At 40.9% G+C, this 22,356-nt stretch overlaps 1 protein-coding gene across 1 annotated transcript in view; it reads left to right on the plus strand.

Annotated features, from left to right (window-relative positions):
• Positions 1 to 21,579, plus strand: part of LOC116716136 (bone morphogenetic protein receptor type-2) — a 33,918-nt gene extending 12,339 nt beyond the window's left edge. Inside the window, exons 2-13 of the mRNA XM_032557000.1 lie at positions 4,759 to 4,944; positions 5,300 to 5,479; positions 7,558 to 7,665; positions 7,902 to 7,993; positions 10,894 to 11,124; positions 12,518 to 12,632; positions 14,911 to 15,071; positions 17,526 to 17,673; positions 17,795 to 17,931; positions 18,080 to 18,252; positions 18,339 to 19,621; positions 19,811 to 21,579. Of these exons, the coding sequence (XP_032412891.1) occupies positions 4,759 to 4,944; positions 5,300 to 5,479; positions 7,558 to 7,665; positions 7,902 to 7,993; positions 10,894 to 11,124; positions 12,518 to 12,632; positions 14,911 to 15,071; positions 17,526 to 17,673; positions 17,795 to 17,931; positions 18,080 to 18,252; positions 18,339 to 19,621; positions 19,811 to 20,064 (3,068 nt within the window). The 3' untranslated portion in view covers positions 20,065 to 21,579. The remainder of the gene's footprint in view (positions 1 to 4,758; positions 4,945 to 5,299; positions 5,480 to 7,557; positions 7,666 to 7,901; positions 7,994 to 10,893; positions 11,125 to 12,517; positions 12,633 to 14,910; positions 15,072 to 17,525; positions 17,674 to 17,794; positions 17,932 to 18,079; positions 18,253 to 18,338; positions 19,622 to 19,810) is intronic.
• Positions 21,580 to 22,356: the final 777 nt, after the last annotated feature.

Here is a 22,356-nt window from a genome sequence, read left to right on the forward strand (position 1 = left end):
TGAATAGAATAATTAGGTCATTAAGGCTCTGGAGAACTGATCTACACAAGGAGGAGGTAATTAAGCAATTTCGTTCCAGTGTTTTGTACTTGTGGCACATCTAAAAACTGCAGGACAGCGGCCCTCGAGGACTGGAGTTTGACACCTGTGGTCTAGTGGCTACCATGGTTGATAACGTGGCTAATTACACAGCTAATCTCTGCATGTTTTGCTCCTAGAGACACTTCAGCAGAGAAGAACAGAAGAGGCACTAAATTTGGCACATCAAGCTTTAGTACTAAATTCAGCAGAGTAATGGTTGTGTATTTAAAAGAATATACTTTAATCTTCAAGCTTACCACTTTACTTAATTAGAATTTCAAGAAATGAAGCTGAATATAAAAATGTAACTATAAAGTATATTGGGTGTACTGGCAAAGGATGTAGGTGGTGGACAAACGTTGCAAATTATGCCTGTGCAGACAGGTAAAATTATTGTTTGAACCAGGTCCAAATAAGGAACTACCCACCTTGGCTACAACCTCAGAATATTTTGTATTTTTTTTAATCATCATCACAGGTGTTAGTCTGACTTATAAGACAGTTAATTTATTAAGTTGTCAATCAAAACGGCGTTGGAGACTTCTACATGCTCGTCGGCGCAGTACAAAAGGCTGCATGGTATTTTAACACAAACGGTCTCATTCTGTTACTATACTTTCCCTTTTTAGATCCACCAATTAAGTAAAGATGAACAGAGAATGCATTGTGAATGAATGAAGACAGTAGGTCAGGTTGTTAAGTGAAGGCAGTTGGTGCAGTTTTACCTCTGCGTTCATTTATCACTTGTAGCGGTTCATTAAAGTTTTTTTATTGTGGTAGTTAGGGCGAAATGTAAGTACTGATTGCTTTTATGTTAAAAATCCATTGGAGCCGTGTCCTTAAAGCTACGCTTTCTTCTTTTTTGGGCTTTAAAGAAAGCTCGGGGAGAATTTGAATGCAGCCTTTAAAGTGTAACTCGGGTGAAGACGATGGAGAGAGAGAGAGAGAGAAAGGAAAAGAGGGTTTGGTTCACAGAGGAGGAAGGAAAATCTGGAACCACACGCCCTTGGTCTAGGATTGCACTGCTATTGTCCGCAGATTTCTAATAGTTTCTTCAAGTGGCACGTTTCACTGGAAATCTGTCGCTCCAGGAGCTCCTTTGTCTGCAGACGTATGTTTAAGATGCATAGTGCAAAAATATTCGTACTGCTTGAACGTTTGCTCGTTTTTGTCACTTTACAATCACAAATCTCAGTGTTTGTCAGTAGGAAGCGACAAACACACCTCCCTGTATCAACTTTTGTCCATCTGTCAATCAACTGTCAACTCCATGTTTATGCTCTCACTGCAATGCTTCACCGTGGAAACGACGATGCATTCAAGATGATGTTCAATATTGGTTTGTTGCACTTGATTTTATTTAGGGGTAGTAGAGTAAACCAAACAACATAATTTTTCTTTTCCCCTCACAGCTATAGATTTGGGTGATTACTTAAAATGTATTACAACTTTTTTAGCTGCATTTTCATTGTCCACATTATTGCACAATTTGATATTTAGGAAATAATTTCACTTAATGGAAACAAGGCAATTCCAATAGCTAATTTTTCATGGAACAATCAGCGGAGAGAAAAAAAAAGAACTCCAACATTACAGCCAGTTTTTGGCATTTCCAAACATTGTGATTTTTATCTTTTTTTATTGTCACAATAAATCCAAATTCTCCTGAGAAATTTTTTCATCATAATGAAAAACAATATGATAAATGCCCACCCCTAATTATACACCATCAATAGAATTTGTACTGGAGTATGACTTAAAATTCTGCTTAGTTCAGCTTTACTCTGGCTGTAACATCTATAATGCACATACCAATATGCTTAGTTAGAAGACTGTCTAATATTCGATTCTCTTTCATCTTCAGATTCAGAGTTAACTGAGGTGAAAATAACACTACTTTGAAATCAGAAATGTTTCTCCTGATCTAGTGAGGAAATCAACTCAGTTGAAAAGAGCCGATTCCGCCCATCTTTTTTCTAATCTATCATTGGCTGTGGAGGTGTGTGCTCAGCAGCCCCCCCTACAGACAGAGTCAGGTACTCAGAACAGTGAGCAGTAAGGGGCCTACAGGTTGAGGGCAGCTGCTGGCCGAGGCCTACAGTAGCCAGGGGTTGACAGCTTTATCTTCTCATGAGAACAGAGGAGGAAAACTGGCTCCGTGCCCAGCCGAACTACCACTCTACTGCCTCGACCCCTGCTCACACAGGCTAGCTTGACCTTGGACGGGGCACAGCCACCCTTGTTCCTCCTCCCTCTTTGGAACTAACCCCAACAGCACCCTCCCCCCTCTGTGCCTCTCCCGGATGGAGGATAGGGAGGAGTTGGGAGTAAGGGAAGCAAACTGGCACATCATGTTTCTCTCATCTGAAATTACCCACAACACACGCTGTGTACATATACACACTCTCTGAAATTCAGACGAGTTCTTCCTGGCGTGGCGCTTCAGTCGCCCAGATGTGTGCAAGCTTGTGTGATTTCACAACTGGCTCCATCTTTTCAGTCAAAACTCAGAGGCAGACTTGATTCCAAAAGTATTCATGCAGTTATGAACTTTGCCATATGTAGTCGGGTCACAAAAATAAACGTTAACATTTTATTGGGATTGGAGGTGAGGGACCGACACAGTGCAGCTCAAAATTGTGAATAATTCATGGTTTACACAAATCATCACAAATAAAGAGCAAGACTTTCCAGAACACCTACATGTGTGCTGACATTAACTTTTGGTGGACTCCATTAACCAATTAGGACTCTTCAGGTTGAAGCATGATAAATTAAAATGAGCTTGATAATTTCCATTCTCATTAATATTTTATAAAGGGAAATGTTGTGTACAGAAACCTCATAATCCATTTTATTTGAGATTTCGGTTGTAAGTGGTTTTTATTTCTGTTTTATTTGTTGTTTGGATATTTAAAATATCTTCCAGTTCTAGTGTTAAATGTTCTTCGCAAAATTAATGTTTATTCGTCTTTGAGAGGGCAAGCTTGCATTATTATGCTGCTATTATCATTATATTACTTGGAAATGGCCTCAAAACAACAATATTATTGTTTTTCACAATAATTACTGGGACACTCTAGTTCTGGTCCAAATATTTTGGGATGAGCAAAGAGAGATTTTGCTTGTAAAACATTTTTGGAAGAAAAAAACATGTAGCATTTTTCTTCCACTTTACAACTGTGCAACAGATAGACCAGATATGATCTGTTCTATCACGTCTATTTATGTTTGGCGTTGCAATGTGAAAAAAATGTAAAAAGGTCCAAGGCTATGGATACTTTAGCATAGAACTGTTTTTATTGTGTTTGTCAGGCTGTAAACCAGTTAAATTCATTAAGGTGGTGACTTTATGTATGTGTTTGCCATTCCTCCTGCTGTCTGTGTGAATGTTATGTCCTTCAGGCTGGAGTTAAATGGGCTTCCTATTGATCTCCTGGTTCGTGAGAAGCAGCAGCTTTAATGGGCACATAGTTGGTTTTCATCTGTGAATTCTTCCTGTATCGATGAGCGGCGGTGCAGCTGCTTCAGCAAATGAGATGTATTTGAATCCATCTTGGAGAATTATTGTGATTCTGTTTACGTTCTTTGAGTTGAGTTAAATAAATCCCCTCCATGTCCACATCCCACGTTCAGGTGTTGACGTAATGCTGCTTGAATTTGCTTATTTCATTTTGTAATGAAAAGAACAACAACTAATGGGTATGAATTATAAATGAACTAGAAAGTCCACAGCCGTATAAGCCAACCTATTAAATTGAAGTTGTTTGACTTTCCAAACAACACAGACGTTGGGAAGGCATGGAAGATTTTACTATTCTAACAAAATCCATGAATGAAGCAAACATTTAGAATTACTTGTAACTGCGTTTCCACTGACCATAAAATTTCACAAATTGGAATTACGGGGGGAAAAAACTGCTTAATGGAAACATGCCCATTTGAAAAAAAAAAACTTTAGTTTTTCGATAAGGTTTTTGAACTAGGATAAGGTGGTTATTAACTGGTGCCCACAACTTAATTCGTGGCCAAGAGTTAGACTTGTTATCTAAAAGTTGTTCCCATAAAACAAATGAGCCGTTCCCACAAATTAAACAATTTGTTCCCACTAAATAAATGAGTCATTCCCTTTAGTTAAGTTGTGGCCATCGTTTGTCGTCAGTTGGGCTCTATAGGTTTTTTGATTGTATCAAAACCAGAGTCTTTTGCAAAACCACAAAGGAAACACTCATCACACGCATGACATGATCAACAACCAGATCTTACTGCTGCCGGAAACGATGAACAACATGACAGGAAGTGGAAGGAGGATGAGGGCATGGCATGTTTTTTTTTTCTTTTAAAGACTTATCATATGAACAAACCTATTCACATGTAATTTTAATTGGGTTTCTTATGTAATGGAATAAGAGACGACAGCAGAATATCGACAAAGTTTGTGCACATTTGTAATGAAAACACGCCTTGTGTCTCATGAGCTTATCTTGCCAAGTCAGATCATTGACTGGTGGAAGGATCAAGCGGCTTAAACAAACTTCATTTGGTCGAGCGCCAGTGATAGGGGGGGGGAAAAAAGTCTCATCAGAGCTTCTCGACTCCACTTTAAGTCCAAGGTCCTGTCAGTTGCACACCTAAGAACAAAGATGGTATTTAAATACCTTTTTTGTGTGTTGTCAGCTGCGCAGGGTGAGGAGAGGGAGTGTGCCTTCACGGACCAGCTGCCGCAGTGGGAGGTCAAGCGAGTGGCGGAGGGCGAAGGCAGGGTCTCCCCAGAGAACACCACCATCCGATGTGCCAAGGGAAAGCACTGCTTTGGCCTGTGGGAGAAAACCCCGCCTGGTGAATTACAGCTGGTCAAACAAGGTAACAACAAGGTTTTCTCCTACACATTTCTTCTTTTTCTGCTTCTGCTGCTCTTTTGTCTCACTTGGCTGTTTCAAATCACCAAATGAAAGTCCGAGCTTAATGGAAAAACCCTGAACTGTAAGGTCAGTCATTTCCCTCAGTTAATTTAAAGTCATGGTTTGAATTGGCTGTGTGAAAGAGAAGAGATGAAACGGTTTTATAGAAACAAAAATGAATCGGTTAATTTTCCTAAATGTCCAATCAAGTGTTACTGCTGTTTATTGTGTTCTAGTTTGGTCCCCATCAAATGATAGTTTTGTTGTTTTTTTTTTAAAAAAAAAAAGGTCAAAGATCGCAATTTTTCTTGTCTCAGGTTGCTGGAGTCACCTTGCTGATAACCATGGCTGCCATGACGACCGATGTGTGGTGACCAGCCTGCCGCCTCCGATCCAGAATGGAACGTACCACTTCTGCTGCTGCGGCAGCGACATGTGCAACGTAAATTTCACGGAGGACTTCCCGGTGCCGAGCCCCACGCCTCCGCAGCCGCTCAGTGAGGACACGCACACAAAAGCCAGACCAACACGGGGCGCGTTCGTTCATTCGTGGCCGCTTTAATCCCCTTCTCTATTCTTCATGCAGGGCAGTGCACAAACAGTTTTACCACTTTTCTGTTTTGGACGTTAAAAGTTCAATGTATTTTATTGGGAATTTATGTGTTAATACTTCACAAGCCACTTAGATTCACATCTGGACTTCAACTTGAACATTCTAACAGATGCTTATACACTTATATATTGACGTTTTTTGTTTTAAAGTGACAAAATAGTGAAAAAGTTGAAGGTGTGTGAATTATTTATTTTGTTGAACTAATTTTGAGCCATTTTAATCGGGTTACAATCCACTAAGACCAAGTGAGAGTTGAGAATCTCTGTTGTGCTTTCAAAGCTTTAGTGAGTTGTCAAGCAGCTAAGGGACATATTGTTATTAGTAGTTTTTTTTTTCATTTTTACCTGTGCCGCACCTATGAATGAAAGCGCCGTGTGTGGCGAGATCAGGGTGGTGTCAACACCGGCCCATCTCCTCTGCAGACACGCTCTCCCGCCATCCATGTCGTCCTACTGCATTCCAGGGATTACACAGTGTCTGCTCCGGCTGTCTGCAGACAGACAGTGGGAGCGTGTCGGCGGCTGCTTCTGCCGCGCCGGCAGATAACAGGGGAAAGTAAGGAGTTAGTGGCAGGTAATTAAATTGGATTGTCTTTGATTAATCTGTGAAATTTTAATTCCATTTGTGCCTGAATTTTAAATCCCGTTTCTGGTTCATGGCAGATTAACTCCTGACGTGTCTTGGCAGATTCCTGGCTTAGTAGGAAATGTCTGTGTGAGTGATCTGAAAACAAAGCTCATGGATGATGGTTTTAGGGTTGGGTAATCGGAGTAGCACAGTAACACAGAAACACTTTACCGGTGAAGAACCAGCATAGCTAGAGGATTAATTATATTTTCTGACTGTATTGTTTACTTTTAGAATAACACTTAAAGTTCCCTCCTTCTTGAAGTAAATTCCTCTCATCTTGTGTCAGCTCACCTCACATGGTTTCTATTGGATTTAGAAAGAAAGTTGATTTTTGTATCTGGTGAACCTCTTCTGTTGTTTTGGATCATTGTCCAATAACAACCCGATTTCACATCACCGGCAGAGATTTTTCTTTAAATTGCCGTTTTCATAGAAACGTCTGGGATTGAAGTATTTTTCAGACATCGATATGTATAGAAACACTAAATCCCATATTCTATTATTAAGATTTCACATCCACCCACTTGTCAACCTCACTATCCAACTATACCTATCAACACATCCATCAATATGCCTCTCAAAATGGTTGCTATGGAGATTTGGGGGGGCTGTGTCACACTGTATATAAATTCAAAGTAAACAGAAGTCACAGACTACTCATTTAAAGTTCCTAGACTTTTACTAATATAAAAAGACGCAGTAATAATAAAAGAAAATCTTAAGTTGCACTTGCATAGAGCAGCTTGAAATGCCTTTGAATAATCATGATATAAAATATGTTTTTTTTTTAAACTATTGTTTCCTAATGTAGTCGTTTTAATATTAAAAAATAAATTATGCTACCTCACTTCAACAGAGAAAAGACGGACATTATCTTTAAGGTTAAGGTTTGTCATGAAACGCAAAGTTGTGAAAAAGTGTTTTCATGTGAACTGCACGCATAAACCATTTTGTATATTTACCTACTTTGTTTAGATATAAGACTCTAGGCGGTGTGTGTTTTCCTGGAGCTCTAAACACTCTTCTACAGCGCGATGGAGGAACATCGGTGTATACGTCTGTGTTTATTCCGACTTCGTTGTTTTGATTAGAAGCCAAGAGATGTTAGACATTAAAGGGAGCCTTGTCAACTTCTGTGTATGTGTGTATAAGCAGGGTGTACATGCATATGCTGGAACATCAGTCATAGCTGCCCTCAAGCTCTAGAGGTCATCAATAATGAATCAAACCGTTGTCTCTGGACGACAATGTACAGTTCAGTACATTGTGCTTCTGTTTGCAAAAAGTCAACGGTGTGATTTGGATTTGTTTTGTCATGTTTCCTGCTTGCAGCCCATGGAACGCTGCGTCACGAAGAGACAGTAACCATCGCCCTGGCAACAGTCTCCTTGCTGGTTGTGGTCGCCGTAGCAGCCTTCTTTGGTTGCCGCATGATGCACAGTGAGTTACCATGGAGCCTAGCTCATTTCAGGGCCATCTGAACGATTTTGGTTGCATTTCAGTTCTAGTCACATAACGAGTTAGTGTTTTTGTAAAGGTATTCATACATCTGGCTTCTAAATTATTGGGATTTCATGTAATGGTTCAACTCAAATCAGTGTATTATTGTGAAGTTGAGTAAAAGCAATGGATCATTTTCAAAATCCTTTGTAAAACAAATGTGTCTGTACTAACAGGAAATGGCAAACAAGGGCTGCACAACCTCAACATGATGGAGGCTGCCGGCTCTGAGAGCTCACTGGACCTTGACAATCTCAAACTGCTGGAGGTTAGTGTCCAAATTAACTGTTTTCATCATCTCCACCCTCCACCCTTAAACCTAGATTTAAGACCAACCTCATCTGATGACCCTCCTATATAGCTGTTTTGGACTAATAAAAGTGATCTATGAATGTAGCCTTGAAGATGTCTTGAGATTTCTGTTCGAATAAAAGTCTGAGTTGCATTCAATATCATCAGAATTTCAACCAGGTTCTGTTTATAAAGAGCAAATTTTCTTATTACTGATAGAGAAGGGTTATGTTTTTTTATCCACATCTCTTCAGAGAGTAAGGAATGCTTAAAAGTCAAACCAAAGACGCTGAGACGGAAATAAACCCAAAATATATCAAGGTCTATGGCTGCTTCTGTCGTTTCAATGTGACTTTTATCATCCGATCATAGTAGGATGATACGTATGATGGGTCAAGCGTGTAAAAATAGGAATGCGCTTTTACTAACACCGGATCCTGACAACCTGATATGGGAGTAAGCGGACTCGTGTTGTGATAGGAAGCCAATACAGTCTGGATGATTTTCAGCCGCAGGGATAACAGAGGCAGACAAAGATTTATTTAGGTTTCTTAGATGGGTTTGCTTTTTGTGGAAGAGGGGGGGCTCAAATTTCTAAAACTGTGGATGGCTTGCTTTGTCTGTAAATAACCAGTACACTAAAATTTCTTCTGTATCCCTTATGTTTTTTGGAATGAGTCTTAAAAGTCTCATTCCACGATTTAGAAAATTAGCTATAAAAACCGTCTCATCACCTAAAGAAATGGCATGGGAACTAATTGTCCGTTTTAATTTAATTTACTTTGATTTAATTGACCAGAAGTCTGAGGCTCTGTAAAAACGGGGATTTTACATTCATTCTAATTACTTCACTTGCAAATGAAAAACTTTAGAAACACCTGGCATTAAATTCTGATCAGAATGATTGATTTCTTTTTTTTTTTATGAGAAAAAATTTGCTAAAAAAATATCTCTTCAGAATTAGGCATGGACTGACTACAAAAACCAAGCTATAACAATGTTTTAAAACAATATATATCTTTAAACCAACTGAAAACATGAAAGAAAAAATGTAGGTTCAAACGACAGAATTCAGTGCCATAGAATACGTTGTAGTAGTTATGCCGGGCCAAGAGGTGGCACTGCAACACCACCAGATGTAAAAAAAAAAACAAAACACTGCAGTTAAAGAGAAGTATATTCAGCTGGGACAGCTACAACAAGGTCATTATTGGTCTTGGCATAAATGCAAATCAGTTTTATTGATAAAGAACATCATACCGATAGTTAAAACAAGGTGGTGGTCAGTAGCTGCTTTTCCATTAACCATCAAATTGTGTAAATTGGAATTCCTAAAGTAAATTTGCTTAATGGAAACACGTCAATTTTTAACAAGTTTTTGCACTATGATGAGATGGTATTTCGGCCATATTGAAATTTGTGTATTTCGCAAAACTGCTTTGGAAACTTTTTTTTTTTTTTTTGCATCACACGAGTCATATGATCAACAAGTGGATGTTACTACTGGTGGAAACGACAAAGAAGACAACAGGAAGTGGTAGAAGGATGATAGCGCAGTATTGTTTTTAATGATGTATGAACAAACTTATTCATTTGTGATTTCAATTGTTTCGTACTTAATGGAAACATGAAGTTGGAGCCATGAATTTTGAACAGAAAACCAGGATAATCTAAAACTCAACCACAACTTCCTCTCTGAATGATTTAAAAAACTAAAACTGAATGTTTAGTGGTTTTCTAGTCAAAGATGATTTCACGTGACTTCACATAGGCTGTTCATGTTTGAAAACCATTCAGTGTGGGCTAAAGTAGTACTGTTTAACATGTTACTTCAAGCGCCTGCTTGTAAGTATGTTATTTTGTTTACGTCCTATTATGGATTTTAGCTAGCTACACAGCCCCGTAACACAGGCAAAAACTCAGGCAGTCAAACATGGCTCTGGCTGCTTGAGTTTCGACTTGATTTTGATCAAAATATTCAGCATATGACTCAGCAGTCTCCTTGTAGCTTTGCAGATGCTGCGGGTTATATCTTGTTGGTCTTCTGGAAAATGTATTCATCTGTTGGTATTTAGAAAACATTTCTTTCATGTTCTAAAGCTGTCCTGAAGTCATTTGATTCCCTTGGCTGCTTTGAAATCAGTGTAAAAACTGCCGTGACCAGCATGGTGAACAATACAGTAATGTAGATTACTTCTGAAGCTGTAGCTGCTTTTAGCTTAACCTCGCATCCTTTTCGGGTCAGAGAGAAGGAGACGTTTTTCATTTTCGTGCATTTCACGCCGTCGTCCTTGTGCCTTATCGTGTACACGTTTTTTCGCATTAAACCGGCGGCCTGCTGAGGGGGCGTGAGCCGGGGAGCCTTACTCCCAGACTAAACAGGTTTATTGTTTCGCTTTGTCTTTCTGAGCCAGAGATAAATGTCCAGAGGAAGACATTAAACACAAGTAAATGCACTGCTGAATTCTTCCCCTGCTCCCTTGCAGATGACATTTTAAGGCAGTCTGTTTGAACCCAATAGTCTTCTGGCTAATTCGGGAAACTAATTGAATGATTTGGAACTGACTCAAAACCATTTTAACTGTTGTTTGTTTTGTGATTAAATTAATTTCCCATCTCCCCACTCCCTGCCTGCTTGCTAACATGCTTCACTGTCGGCCTGTTAGTAATTGCTTTTACCGCTCTTGAGATTTTGAGTCTTTCTTTTTTTTTGGGTCTCTCTGTTTTTCTCAAGCACATGTGTACCTCTGTGTGGGAATATGTCTTCAACGAAGGATCCTGTTTGCCCTATTCTTTTTAGATTAGTAAGTTCAAAAGATTTAAATTGTAAAACATCTATTTATAGTCTGTTTTCCTTTTTTTTCTTTCTCTCTTCAGCTGATTGGACGTGGCAGATACGGCACAGTGTACTGCGGCTCTTTGGACGAGCGGCCCGTCGCCGTCAAAGTGTTTACAGCAGCCAATCGGCAGAACTTTGTCAACGAGTGCTCCATCTACCGCCTGCCGCTCCTGGAGCACGATAACATCGCCCGGTTCATCGCTGCCGACGAGCGGACAGGCCCCGAGGGCCGGTCAGAATACCTGCTGGTCATGGACTACTACCCACATGTGAGTACAGGGCGGAGAAAAGCGATTAATAAAGCATTAATAAAGAGCTTTACTCTGTTAAATATTTCCTCTCAAGATATGTATTATTTACAGCGTCCCGTATTAAATATTTCTTCCTTTATTTTTATGTGTTTTTGGTTGTATCAAAATCTGCTTAAGAGATGTCAAGACTTGAAATTTTAAATAAATAAATTCAATTAGAAAATTACTTAATATTTTTCGGTGCACCAATTGCAATTTTTTGGCCAATCACTGCTCTTTAAAAAAACCTTACCTGCCAAGTCTGACGTTATTAAATTATTTTTTTGTCTGTAAAGTTGCTAAATATAGTTACAAAGTTGCTAAGTTTGCAATAGTGGGGTGACTGTTCTATTAGATTGTATATAATATAGCTCTAGCTTTGGAGGTAAAGCATTCGACATGTTGTTATTTTCAAACTTTTACAAAAAAGGTTAAAGGTAAGCATTTATAAACTGGGCTTTTACAGTTTTTGTCAAAACGTTGAGCTGCAGAGTTACCAGTTTGACCAGTTGCCTTTGTTAGTTTATCACAACGCCCCACAGGAGTGTGAGAAAAACGTTATACAGGAATGTCTGCGGAATGTGACAAAAAAAAACTATCCCCGGACCCAATAGGTGTACATAAAAAAAACTCCCCCGCAAAAAATATCAGATTGCGACAAAATAGCAAAGTGAACTCCTGAATAATAATAATAATAATAAGGGTAAATACCATGTTTTCTGTCCAAACCTGAAGCTAATTACAAGTCTGCTAATGCCACATGAGGAGTCCGTGCCTTTTCATAGTTATTATTATAATGCACATCGCCATGGTAACACAGTGCAAGCCAGGACACGCCTAATGCGTTCGAGTGAATTATTTAGCTAATTTATCTAAACTGAATCTAATATAATTTTCCTCGCTAATAGATGCAAGAACCGCATTGTGATTTATTTTAAAAATAAAATATTGGGACTTTCAGGAAGGAAATTATTAAAAGTCACCGTTAGTTCTGGTGTTTTCGTACAGCGTTATCTTCTTTTATAATTGAATCTCATTCCTTTTCAGCTGCACAACTCAGAATCTGAATGGTTTTTCAGATTCCTGATGAAATATTTTGTTCACGTCTTGCCATGTAAAAATGCAGCTGCTCCCCACCGAGGTCAAAGCTAAAGTCCATAGCTAAAGTATTCACATCGCTATTATGGTTTTACCTCTGAGGAAGGATGAGAAGTGGTTGTTTTTTTTTGTTTTTAGGGCTTTCCTCAGAGAAAATTTGTGAGATTTAACCAATAAAATACAGTCTGAAAATTCAAGGCATGGAAATAGTTTTACAATACACCACACATCACTTTTTGTCTTGTTTGTTTTTGACTTCGTTCCTGTTTTGCAGGGCTCGTTGAGTCACTACTTGAGCCTCCAGACCAACGACTGGGTCAACAGCTGCCGGTTAGCTCATTCTGTCACTCGAGGCCTGGCGTACCTGCACACCGAGCTCTTTAAAGGAGGTAAACCTCAACGCACTGCTCACAATACAAATATAAATTGAACAGCCTATTTAGTATATATAGTGCTTGAGCCATTGTCGGTGGTAAAAGTTTGGCAAACGCGCTTTTATTTCTTAAGATTTTACTTGCTGTGGACATATTAAAGTGTTATCTGGTCGTTGCTAGGTAGCGAGATAGTAAAAATATAACGTTGAACACGGAACCAAAAATGCAGAAGCTATGTCATGACTCTGCAGCTTTTAGAAGCAATACCTTGAGGTAAGCACCTTGTATTTGATCTTATTAGTCACTTAAATCTCTGAGGAATGTTGAATCACTCTTGTTTTGCAACATGCCTTCTGTTCATCTAGCTTTTCAGTCACTAATAATGCAAAAAAAAATTAAATAAAATCTTAGTATTCAAGGTTGAAGGCAGCGATGGGGCTTTTGGACCAGGTTTTCTCTAGAAAATGAAGATGAACTTTAAAGTGTCCTTATAACCTTTTCGAGATTGATGAGCAGCAACAATTACATCTCAAAGTACTATAGACTCATAGAACCCAGGGAGGTTAAATCAGGTTGTCTAGCTTTGCTCAGTCAATGCCAATAAGAAAGGCGCACGATCAGTGAAGTCTTGATCAATCCGTCAATGCTTCTGTTTAGCAGTGACTGTTTTCTATTTAGGCCTCCTAACTCCAGCAGGAGTGAGAATTATATTTGTTTTGCTTTTTATTTTTCATTGCTTCTGAATTTTGGCTAAGATTTGGTTGGAAAAAAATCCTGAATGATCAGTAAAATTTCAGTTTAAGAACATGACAAGGAGCAGATTATCTATTTACTATAGGGCGTTCCAAAAGTAATAACACCCTGGAGGTTTTACACTGCAGAAACACAACATTTTACCAACTATTTTTGAATTAAAATATATTTTTAAAAAAGTCTAAAGTGTGGCACAAATTTTGTATTCAGTTCTCATAAGTTATATTTTGTAGAACCACCTCTCTGCAAGCTTTGCATATCTTGACTGAAACGTTTACTCATTCTTTGCAAAACAGCTGCAGCTCCGATTGGATTGAGAGTGCGAGTAAACATCAATTTTAAATTAGATTTAGACTTTTGACTGGACCATCCTAACACACGAGTTTTCTTTGATTAGAAACTATTAAATTGTGGCTCTATCTGAATGTTTGAGTCGTTGTCTCACTGGAAGGTGACCCTCTGCCCGGGGCGGCACAATATTGTCTCTATTTGTAGTGTTGTGATTATTGCAAAGCAGTTACATGTTCAGCTTATTGGATCAAATCTCAGCACAGTAGATGGTCGCCACATAGACCTTTAACATCGTGTCACAGATGAAATAAGACAAATGAGTAAAATTTTTATTTATTTGTATATTCAAAAGTAAATTGCATAATTTCCTAACCTCATTTAGCCCTACCTCTGCCTGGGTCTCAGGTCTTTTGCAACCTCCAACAGGCTCTGTTTGCTTTACTTTGTGTTTGTTTGTTAAAATCCCAGTGAAAAACCTCGAAGTTTATGATTTTTAAAGTTGCAAAGAAGGAATAACTTCTACTTTCACGGTGCTGAGCCCGACAGAGGTCATCCTCTCTTTGACCACGGCTGTATATGCTGCATACCGCGGCTCCACATGGCTCTGTTTATCCTGTAAAATTCCTGTATTTTGACAAACGCACTGTGAGCACGCCCAGTCGAGAGGTATTTATAGACTAGCCTCAAGCTTGCCGTGAGCAAAATGCATGAGGAAAGGGACACAGTATAGATACAACCTAGAGCGTGTGAAGAAGTATCTCCCAGGAGGCCGATTGGACGACCGAACGAGTCAATTTCTTTTTTCTTTCCCTCTTCAGCATGTCGCAAAATCTCAATCTCAGCAGCTGCATAGAGCTCTTGTCTCTTCATCGGCACAGATACACATCAAACGGGCTCAGAAGTTGACAAGGGATGAAAGTGCACTGATAGCCTGTTTGTGCAGATGGCTAACTAATAAAAAGAGGCTGAGTGTTGGGCGAACACGGGGAGAGAAGGGAGGAAGCTGAAGTGATGGGCAGATAAGGGAGAGAGGAGCTGCTAACAGCTGAATCTCTCAGGCTTTGGAACATTTGTCATCCTCCCCCACCAGGAAACACATAGCTGCTGTGGCTGCTTCACTGCGCCCTCTGCTGGGCAGGAAAAATCAGCAGTAAATGTTGACAGTCAAGGTTACTCCAAGAAGTAATAAAACAAATAAGTTTTTAAATGGGAAAAAAAAAAACAATTCCCTTCTCTCTTCTCGCCGCAGATTTGTACAAGCCAGCCGTTTCCCACAGGGACCTGAACAGCAGGAATGTCCTGGTCAAGGCCGACGGCACGTGTGTCATCATCGATTTTGGCCTGTCCATGAAGCTGACGGGGAACAGGCCGGCGCGCCACGGAGAGGAGGAGAACGCCGCTATAAGCGAGGTGAGCGTTTGGGAGAGGGAAGAGATGCTCTTTGCGTTTGTCACGGCAGGAGTTGCGCTTCGAGGTGTTTCTGTTTGAAAATGTATCTCGGTTGTTTTTCTTGTGTAGACGATGCAGCGTGAGTCATGTCTGAGCTGCCATTTTGGTCTAACAACTGTCAGCAAGTAGAAAGAGAGAGTGGCCAAGTGTCAACCGTCTTATTATAGTGAGATCATTTGGAAAAATATGGGAAGAGTTTTAGAAAGTTCTGCTACGAAACCCTAGTTCACTTTTCAATTATTTTCAGCATAATTGAAAAGTGAATTTAATTGAAAAAGTTTAACTTGTATAGATTTAGGCCTGTCGCGATAAGCGGTAAATCAATTAATCGTACGATAAATTAAAACTATCGACGTCATTTTAATTATCGGCATTATCGTCTCTTCCGGCCTTTTTCTCTTTCTGTTGATGACACCGAATGAAAAAAGGCTCAACTCCGGTGCTCTCCACTGACCCTCCTTCCTCATTTCCTTAATGTAAAGCCCAGCGCACACGACACGATCTTAGAGCTGTCGGCCAATTGTCGGCCCATTTTCAAAACCTGACAGACCACACATTAGCCGACAGAAATCCTAGGTATAACGGTTCGATCGGGTTCGTTCCTGCCGTGTGGTGTCCAACAATGGGCACAAAATAATGGCTACAAGTCCAGTTAACTAATTTTAAAACCAGGCATTAATCAATGCATTACTACAATCTACCTGCAATGCATGTGGCTAGTGTCAGCGTAAAGTCCTGACTGAATGAAAATCATTAGAACCTATTTACGTCACGTTAACGAAGAACAGCTGAAAAGTTACCGGGTTTATCAACTGCGGTAGCAATTTCACTCCAACTCCTCCCCTTGTCATTTCTATATTCTTTGCATGTTGAATAAAAATTAATGTTGTTTCCACATATCATCTCCAATGTCCGCTGGACTTCGGGTTGCCCCGTGTCAGCTGTTTGGGATTCCTCTCTGTAATTTCCCCTCAGAAAACACAGAGGAGAATCCGCGCTTTCTGATTGGCTACCTGTCACATTGAACAGGCTGCGTTAAGCTCCCAGTCGGGGAAAACCCCTGATTTAGATCAGAGCGGCAACGACGATCTACCGTAACACACCACACAATCTTAGAAAGATCAACGTTTTAAGATTGTTGTAAGGGGAAAAATCGGAGCAAAAAATCATGTAGTGTGAATTATTGCATCAGGTAGTCGATGTGCCCATTTTCTCTATTTAAATCTAATTATTACTGAAGGGCAACATAATATACAGACTTCATAATCTGCACTCTTTTGGTTGAATGCAGTATTTATTTCCACTTTGGCTTTATGTTGTTTAGTTTTTTTTTTCAAGTGAGTTTTTTGTTAATGGAGACTGAGAATCCATTTTAATTTTGTTTTTGGTTGTTTTGTTTATTTTGTTTATCAGCTCCAGTGTTTAATGTTCTTTTGAAAATAAAGTGTATCTATCTTTGGCAGGAAATCGCATGCATTATTACGTCATTTCCATTAAATCAGTGTAAAAAGGTCTTCAAACAATATTATCGTTTATCGCAATAATTTTTGAGACAATTAATTGGCTAGCAAAATTTGCTACCGTGACAGGCCTATATAGATTGATTACACAGTGTGATATATTTCAAGCTTTTCTTGCTGTTAATTTAGATCGTTATGGCCTATAGCCAATAAAACCTTAGAGTGCAATTTTTAGACAATTATATTATTGCAGAAGAGGAAATGGGTGCATAAGTTCCTTGCAAAACAACCCTGACAATCAGATTTAGATCTGTACTTTGACTAGGCTGCTCTGGCAGATAAATATGTTATCTTTGAGCATTCCAAAACCTTTAGTAGTATCAGAGCATTCTGGGAAACCGAGGTTCTTTAAAAAAGAAAAAAAAAATGTTAATAATCAGTGGGTTTTGATGTTCAATGAATTGTTTTTTTTATGCTTAATTTAAAACTGTAAAACTCCAGTTGTGTCGAAGATTTTGCGCAGTCTGAAGGGCATATTTGACATATCCTCCTCCTGGGTGTGCCACCGTTGTTTCAAGCAGTTCCATTTCCTGTTTACTTTTCAACTTCTGTTGCTGCTCAGTCTCCATTAGTCAGAGCTGGGACAAGGCATTCAGGTTTGTTAAGGAGCCAAATAACCTAAAACAGTCACTTCCTTCCAATTCTGTATACATTGAGCATTTAGGTTTGCTTGTACTCAATCATCTGATATTTTAGTTCCATTTTTGTAAAGGAAAATTTTACAATTTTTTTGGAAATGTCCTGATAACCCTTCCCAGATTCATGTACAGCAGCCGTTGCATGTCTGTCCACCGCGGCACTGCGTAAACACACACCTGTGCACTCCAGAGCAGCAAAGCACCATAACTTTGATCAGTTAATAAAGTTTGTCACTAACTTGTTCCTCCGCTGCCAGGTGGGGACAATCCGCTACATGGCTCCAGAAGTGCTGGAAGGTGCTGTGAATCTGAGGGACTGTGAATCGGCGCTGAAGCAGGTGGATATGTACGCTCTGGGCCTGATTTACTGGGAGATCTTCATGCGATGTACCGACCTCTTCCCTGGTGAGACACAACCAGACAGATTAATATTTAGAAACAACATTGTAGAAAAGAGGTTACTCTAAAGAATACAAGCTTCATTTGTGTTTTTTTTTTCCCCTTCCATGTCCTTGCCTGCCTCTAGGAGAGTCGGTGCCAGAGTACCAGATGGCCTTTCAGGCAGAGGCAGGAAACCACCCCACGTTTGAGGACATGCAGGTCCTGGTATCCAGGGAGAAGCAACGGCCCAAGTTCCCCGAGGCTTGGAAGGAGAACAGCTTGGTGCGTATGTTTTTGGCTAGAAGAGCTGGGATATATTTGTTAATGCATCTTTTGTAACCGTTCTACATTTTCTCACCCTATAACCATAATCGCCAATGAATTTTGTTGTTAATGGTCTGACCCGCTAACCTAAATGTGTGTGTTTCAGGCGGTTCGCTCTCTGAAAGAGACAATGGAGGACTGCTGGGACCAGGATGCAGAGGCCCGTCTCACAGCACAGTGCGCCGAGGAACGCCTCGCAGAGCTGCTCCTCATATGGGACCGCTCCAAGTCTGTCAGTCCAACCCTCAATCCCATGTCCACCACGCTGCACAATGAAAGGTTTGTTAAACTCTGAGCCATCTCCGTTACTGTGGGGCAGGTGCTTCCAGTCGTTCTTCAACTGTTCCGTCTTTGTTTTTCAACAGAAACCGCATGACCCCCAAGTCGGGTCCTTACACAGACCACCCCTCCACCTACATCGAAGAGCAAGAGGGTGTAGCTAAGAACCAACAGGTGGACACCACCGGTTCCTTAACAGGCAGGGTGGGAGTGGGAACTGGAGAGAGAAACAGGAATTCCATTAACCAGGAACGCCAGCAGCAAGCCAACGCCCGCTTGCCCAGCCCAGAAGGCAGCAGCACCAGCATGGGGCTAAGAGGCAGTCCATCCACCTCTACTACTACCACCACCATCATCTCTGAATCTGAAGGGCCCACAGGGGCCAGCACAGTCCCCGTTTGCCTACACCTGACCCAGGAGGATTTGGAAACGACAAAGCTGGATCCTAAAGAGGTGGACAAGAACCTAAAGGAGAGCTCTGATGAGAATCTAATGGAGCACTCGCAGAAACAGTTCTGCTCACCTGACCCACTGAGCCCTGGAAGTTCCAGCTTACTCTACCCCCTTATCAAGATGGCCAGTGAGGCCTCGGGAACATCGGACCCGGCTGCAGCAATGCCCACAGCTATCTTTCCCCTGCCTAAGCAGCAGAATCTGCCAAAGAGGCCGTCCAGTCTGCCCCTGAGAAACAAGCCAGCCAAGAAGGAGTCCTCATCCTCCTCGCTCAGGTTTAAGTTCGGACGTTCGGGGAAGTCCAACCTGCGGCAGGTAGAGGGAACAAAGATGAACATTGGTGTGGTGACGGGCCCTAGCATTGTGGAGGCACCGTCGGGATCAGGCACTAACAACATCCCTGTTATAAGGGACACACACGTCATTGGGGCCGTTAACGGTCACGCCGGCGTAGTGTCCGGCGGGGCGGGTGTTGTCCAGAACGGCTCTGTACCTCTGAGGACGGACGACAGCCGGCTCAGCCTGGGCCTGATCACGGCCAGCCCCGATGAACACGAGCCGCTCCTGAGCCGAGAGCGAGAGCAGCCTGACGCCAGAGCTGCGCCCTCGGGCGTGGCAGCCATGCGCTCAGCCCGGCCCAACACTAACAACAACAACAGCAACACCGGGCTTGGCCAGGGGGACGGCAATAGTGGTGGAGAGAGTGACGGAGGGGAGGAAGAGGGCAGCGCCGAGGGGACGAGCAGAGAGACCGTGGGGGAGAGCTCTGGGTCGGGTTCGGTTTTGGCAGACCCCCCGAGGGAAGCTACAGTCACCATGAGGGGAGAGGCTCTGCTCAGGCAGCCTAGAGCTCGCAGACCAGAGAGACCCAACTCCTTGGACTTGTCCTTCACCACACAGGACCTTACCTCTTTAGGTACTAACAGCCCGGCACAGCAGCATGTCACATTACATTGTGCTTGATGCACCAAAAAGTCAAACAGTCGACACACAGTCATGTGGTTTTGGTATGTTCATCATACCAAAACCACGCGTCAACTGCTCGGCTCTGGATGATGTGGGAGACTGCACACTGATCAATATTGTTCATCTCTTCTACCTGCAGGGGAGGGCTTGGTGAGACCCGACGGCACCTTGGGGACAGGTGAAAAAATCAAGAAGCGCGTGAAGACGCCATACTCTCTTAAAAAGTGGCGACCCACCACATGGGTGATCTCCACCGACACCCGGGGTCCGGAGGTCAACAACAATGGGTCCACCCGAGGGCAGGGCCACACCCAGAACTGGCCCAAATCCACTTCAGCCATCTACCTGCAAGGCGGAGGCTTGGCCAGCGAGCCCAGTGACACACAAGTGTGAATTCAGAGGTTCTACCTGGACTGAGATAAACACAAAGGATTAAAAAAAAATTTTTTTTAAACGAAACGCGCTGCTCTGCTCTGAATCAGCAGAAAAGATGCTGCGGAGTGTGTCGCGATCAGTCGAACCTGATCTTGTACATTACTTAGGTCTGTCTCGCTCCCTCATGTCTTTCCGACGGCATCGCTTTAAATGGAATCCAGCTATGCAGCATTCTCGTTCATCGTTCTTCTCCATCTCCATCTCCTTTCGTTGTTTTCTTTGGGTTTTCTCCCTCCCCCCTCTGCCCCATCATAAGCATAGCAATTAATCAGATGGGTTTATTTTTACTCCCCACGTGCACTTTCAACCAACTAAAAATCAGTGTTCCTAACCCGCGTCTGTCGCGACCGCCGGATAAAGTGGTCTCTAAACTTAAATAGGCGATGACAAACAATCAACACTCTTACTTTGCTGTACGAAGCACGTTTAATGTAAGCTCTGTAAAAAGATGAAAAGATTTGATGTCTTAAAGACGGAACAAGCTACTTTTTTATTGTTATTATTATTATTTCTGTATGCAATACCATTTGTCTTTTAACCATGTATCTGTTTTTGTACTATTCTTTTTAACTGTGCAATAGGATGTAGTTTTTAGATGCTTTTGACGTTTTTATGGCTTCCTTTTTTTTTATCATTAATATTTTGATACATTAATCTTCGTTGCACTTATGAATTGTCACAATCGTTATGTTTTGCTTTACTTTAACAATCCACGAGTGATCTCCGTCCCCATGAGCTCAAGAGGAGAAAATGGATGACAATCCTCTCTTTTTTTTTTTTTTTCTTTCGCCTCTGAGCCGTCTTTAAAGGAGGGGGACACAGACAAAAACAATCAACCCGAGCCGACTGGAGGACGTGGGTTCTGTCACACTGCTGTTCTTAACACTACAATCACCTGAATCAACCCTGCGGAGCGACCTGTTACATCACCTGACCTCACTGTGGACTGACTGAAACACTACAAAGCCCAGATTCTGCTGTTTTGCGTTTGAAACCAGATACTTAAAAAAAAAAATAGAAAAGAAAGACATAGAAGCACGCTGGATATTATTTCTGCTTCTAGTTCTCATCCCTTGGTTGAATGACTGATTCACTGTGCGGGTGGGTGTGTGTGTGTGTGTGTGTGTGCACGTGCTATAGATCTTTGTCAGCAAGCATCATATGTAGAGCCGTCACGGCCTGTACAGGCGTGCTTAAACGTCGTCATACTTATTCTATATTGTCAGCGCTGCTTCAGGGCATATGACAAGATCTCATTTATGTTTTTGTAATCTGTAATTTGTATAAAAAAATAATAATAATGAAGTTACGTGTATTGCATTAATATTTGCTTTATTTTTTATGGAATTCTGTTGTGCATTCAATGGACACACAACCTCTGATCCCATTGCTATGCGTCTGCTCGGTACAGTTTCTGTAAACACTTTCAAGTCATTATGGAAGAAAATCTCAATAAATGTATGAAATAACGCATGGCTTTATACGATATGGACTTTTTCCGTGTTGCAAACAGAAAACGGGCAGATAAAGTCTTAAAAATGAACAAGGCAAGGTAAGAGGAGTGCTCAAAGCTGCTACATTGACAGTCACTCTTAACATAATTCAAAGCATATATAACATATGAAACCGGTAATTAACCCAACCATTTGAGACTATTAATGAGTGTATGTAGAATACTGGATTAAAGTTTCTGTTTACTGTTTTTATGTATATGCAATATGTGTACGTTTGCGTCTATTTCTGCCACACTTTCCTTTCACTTAACTTTCCAATAATACGCTTAAATACAGCAGAGTACAGAATTTATGATTGAGTTCTTTGCTCATTGTGTTGTCAAATCCTGAACCTCGTTCCATCTCAAACTCTGCTTGGATACGTCAGAATCTATTTAAGGGTCTATGCCAAAAGTGCACCTCAGAACCTCGTTAGGTCTGAATTTTTCAGTCTTGGACATGGCTAGTGCAGGGGTCAGCAACATTTACCCAAAGAATCATTTTTACCTTCCCTACAGCTAATTAAACTGTCCATGAATGGTACTCAAAATTTCAAAACAAAATAGTTTGTTTTAACAATATCTGCAAAAAGAATCAATTTAGATTTTTAAGTTAGAGGCAAATTATTTAATTTTTATTAGGTTTTAAACTAAAAAAAACCATCACTCTTTAATTTATAGAATATAATGAATAAAATTAATTTAATGAAGAGCTACTACTGTATATACAGTATATATATATATATTGGGGTTTTTTT

The sequence above is a fragment of the Xiphophorus hellerii genome, chromosome 24 (assembly GCF_003331165.1).
Source record: "Xiphophorus hellerii strain 12219 chromosome 24, Xiphophorus_hellerii-4.1, whole genome shotgun sequence".
Lineage (NCBI taxonomy): Eukaryota > Metazoa > Chordata > Actinopteri > Cyprinodontiformes > Poeciliidae > Xiphophorus > Xiphophorus hellerii.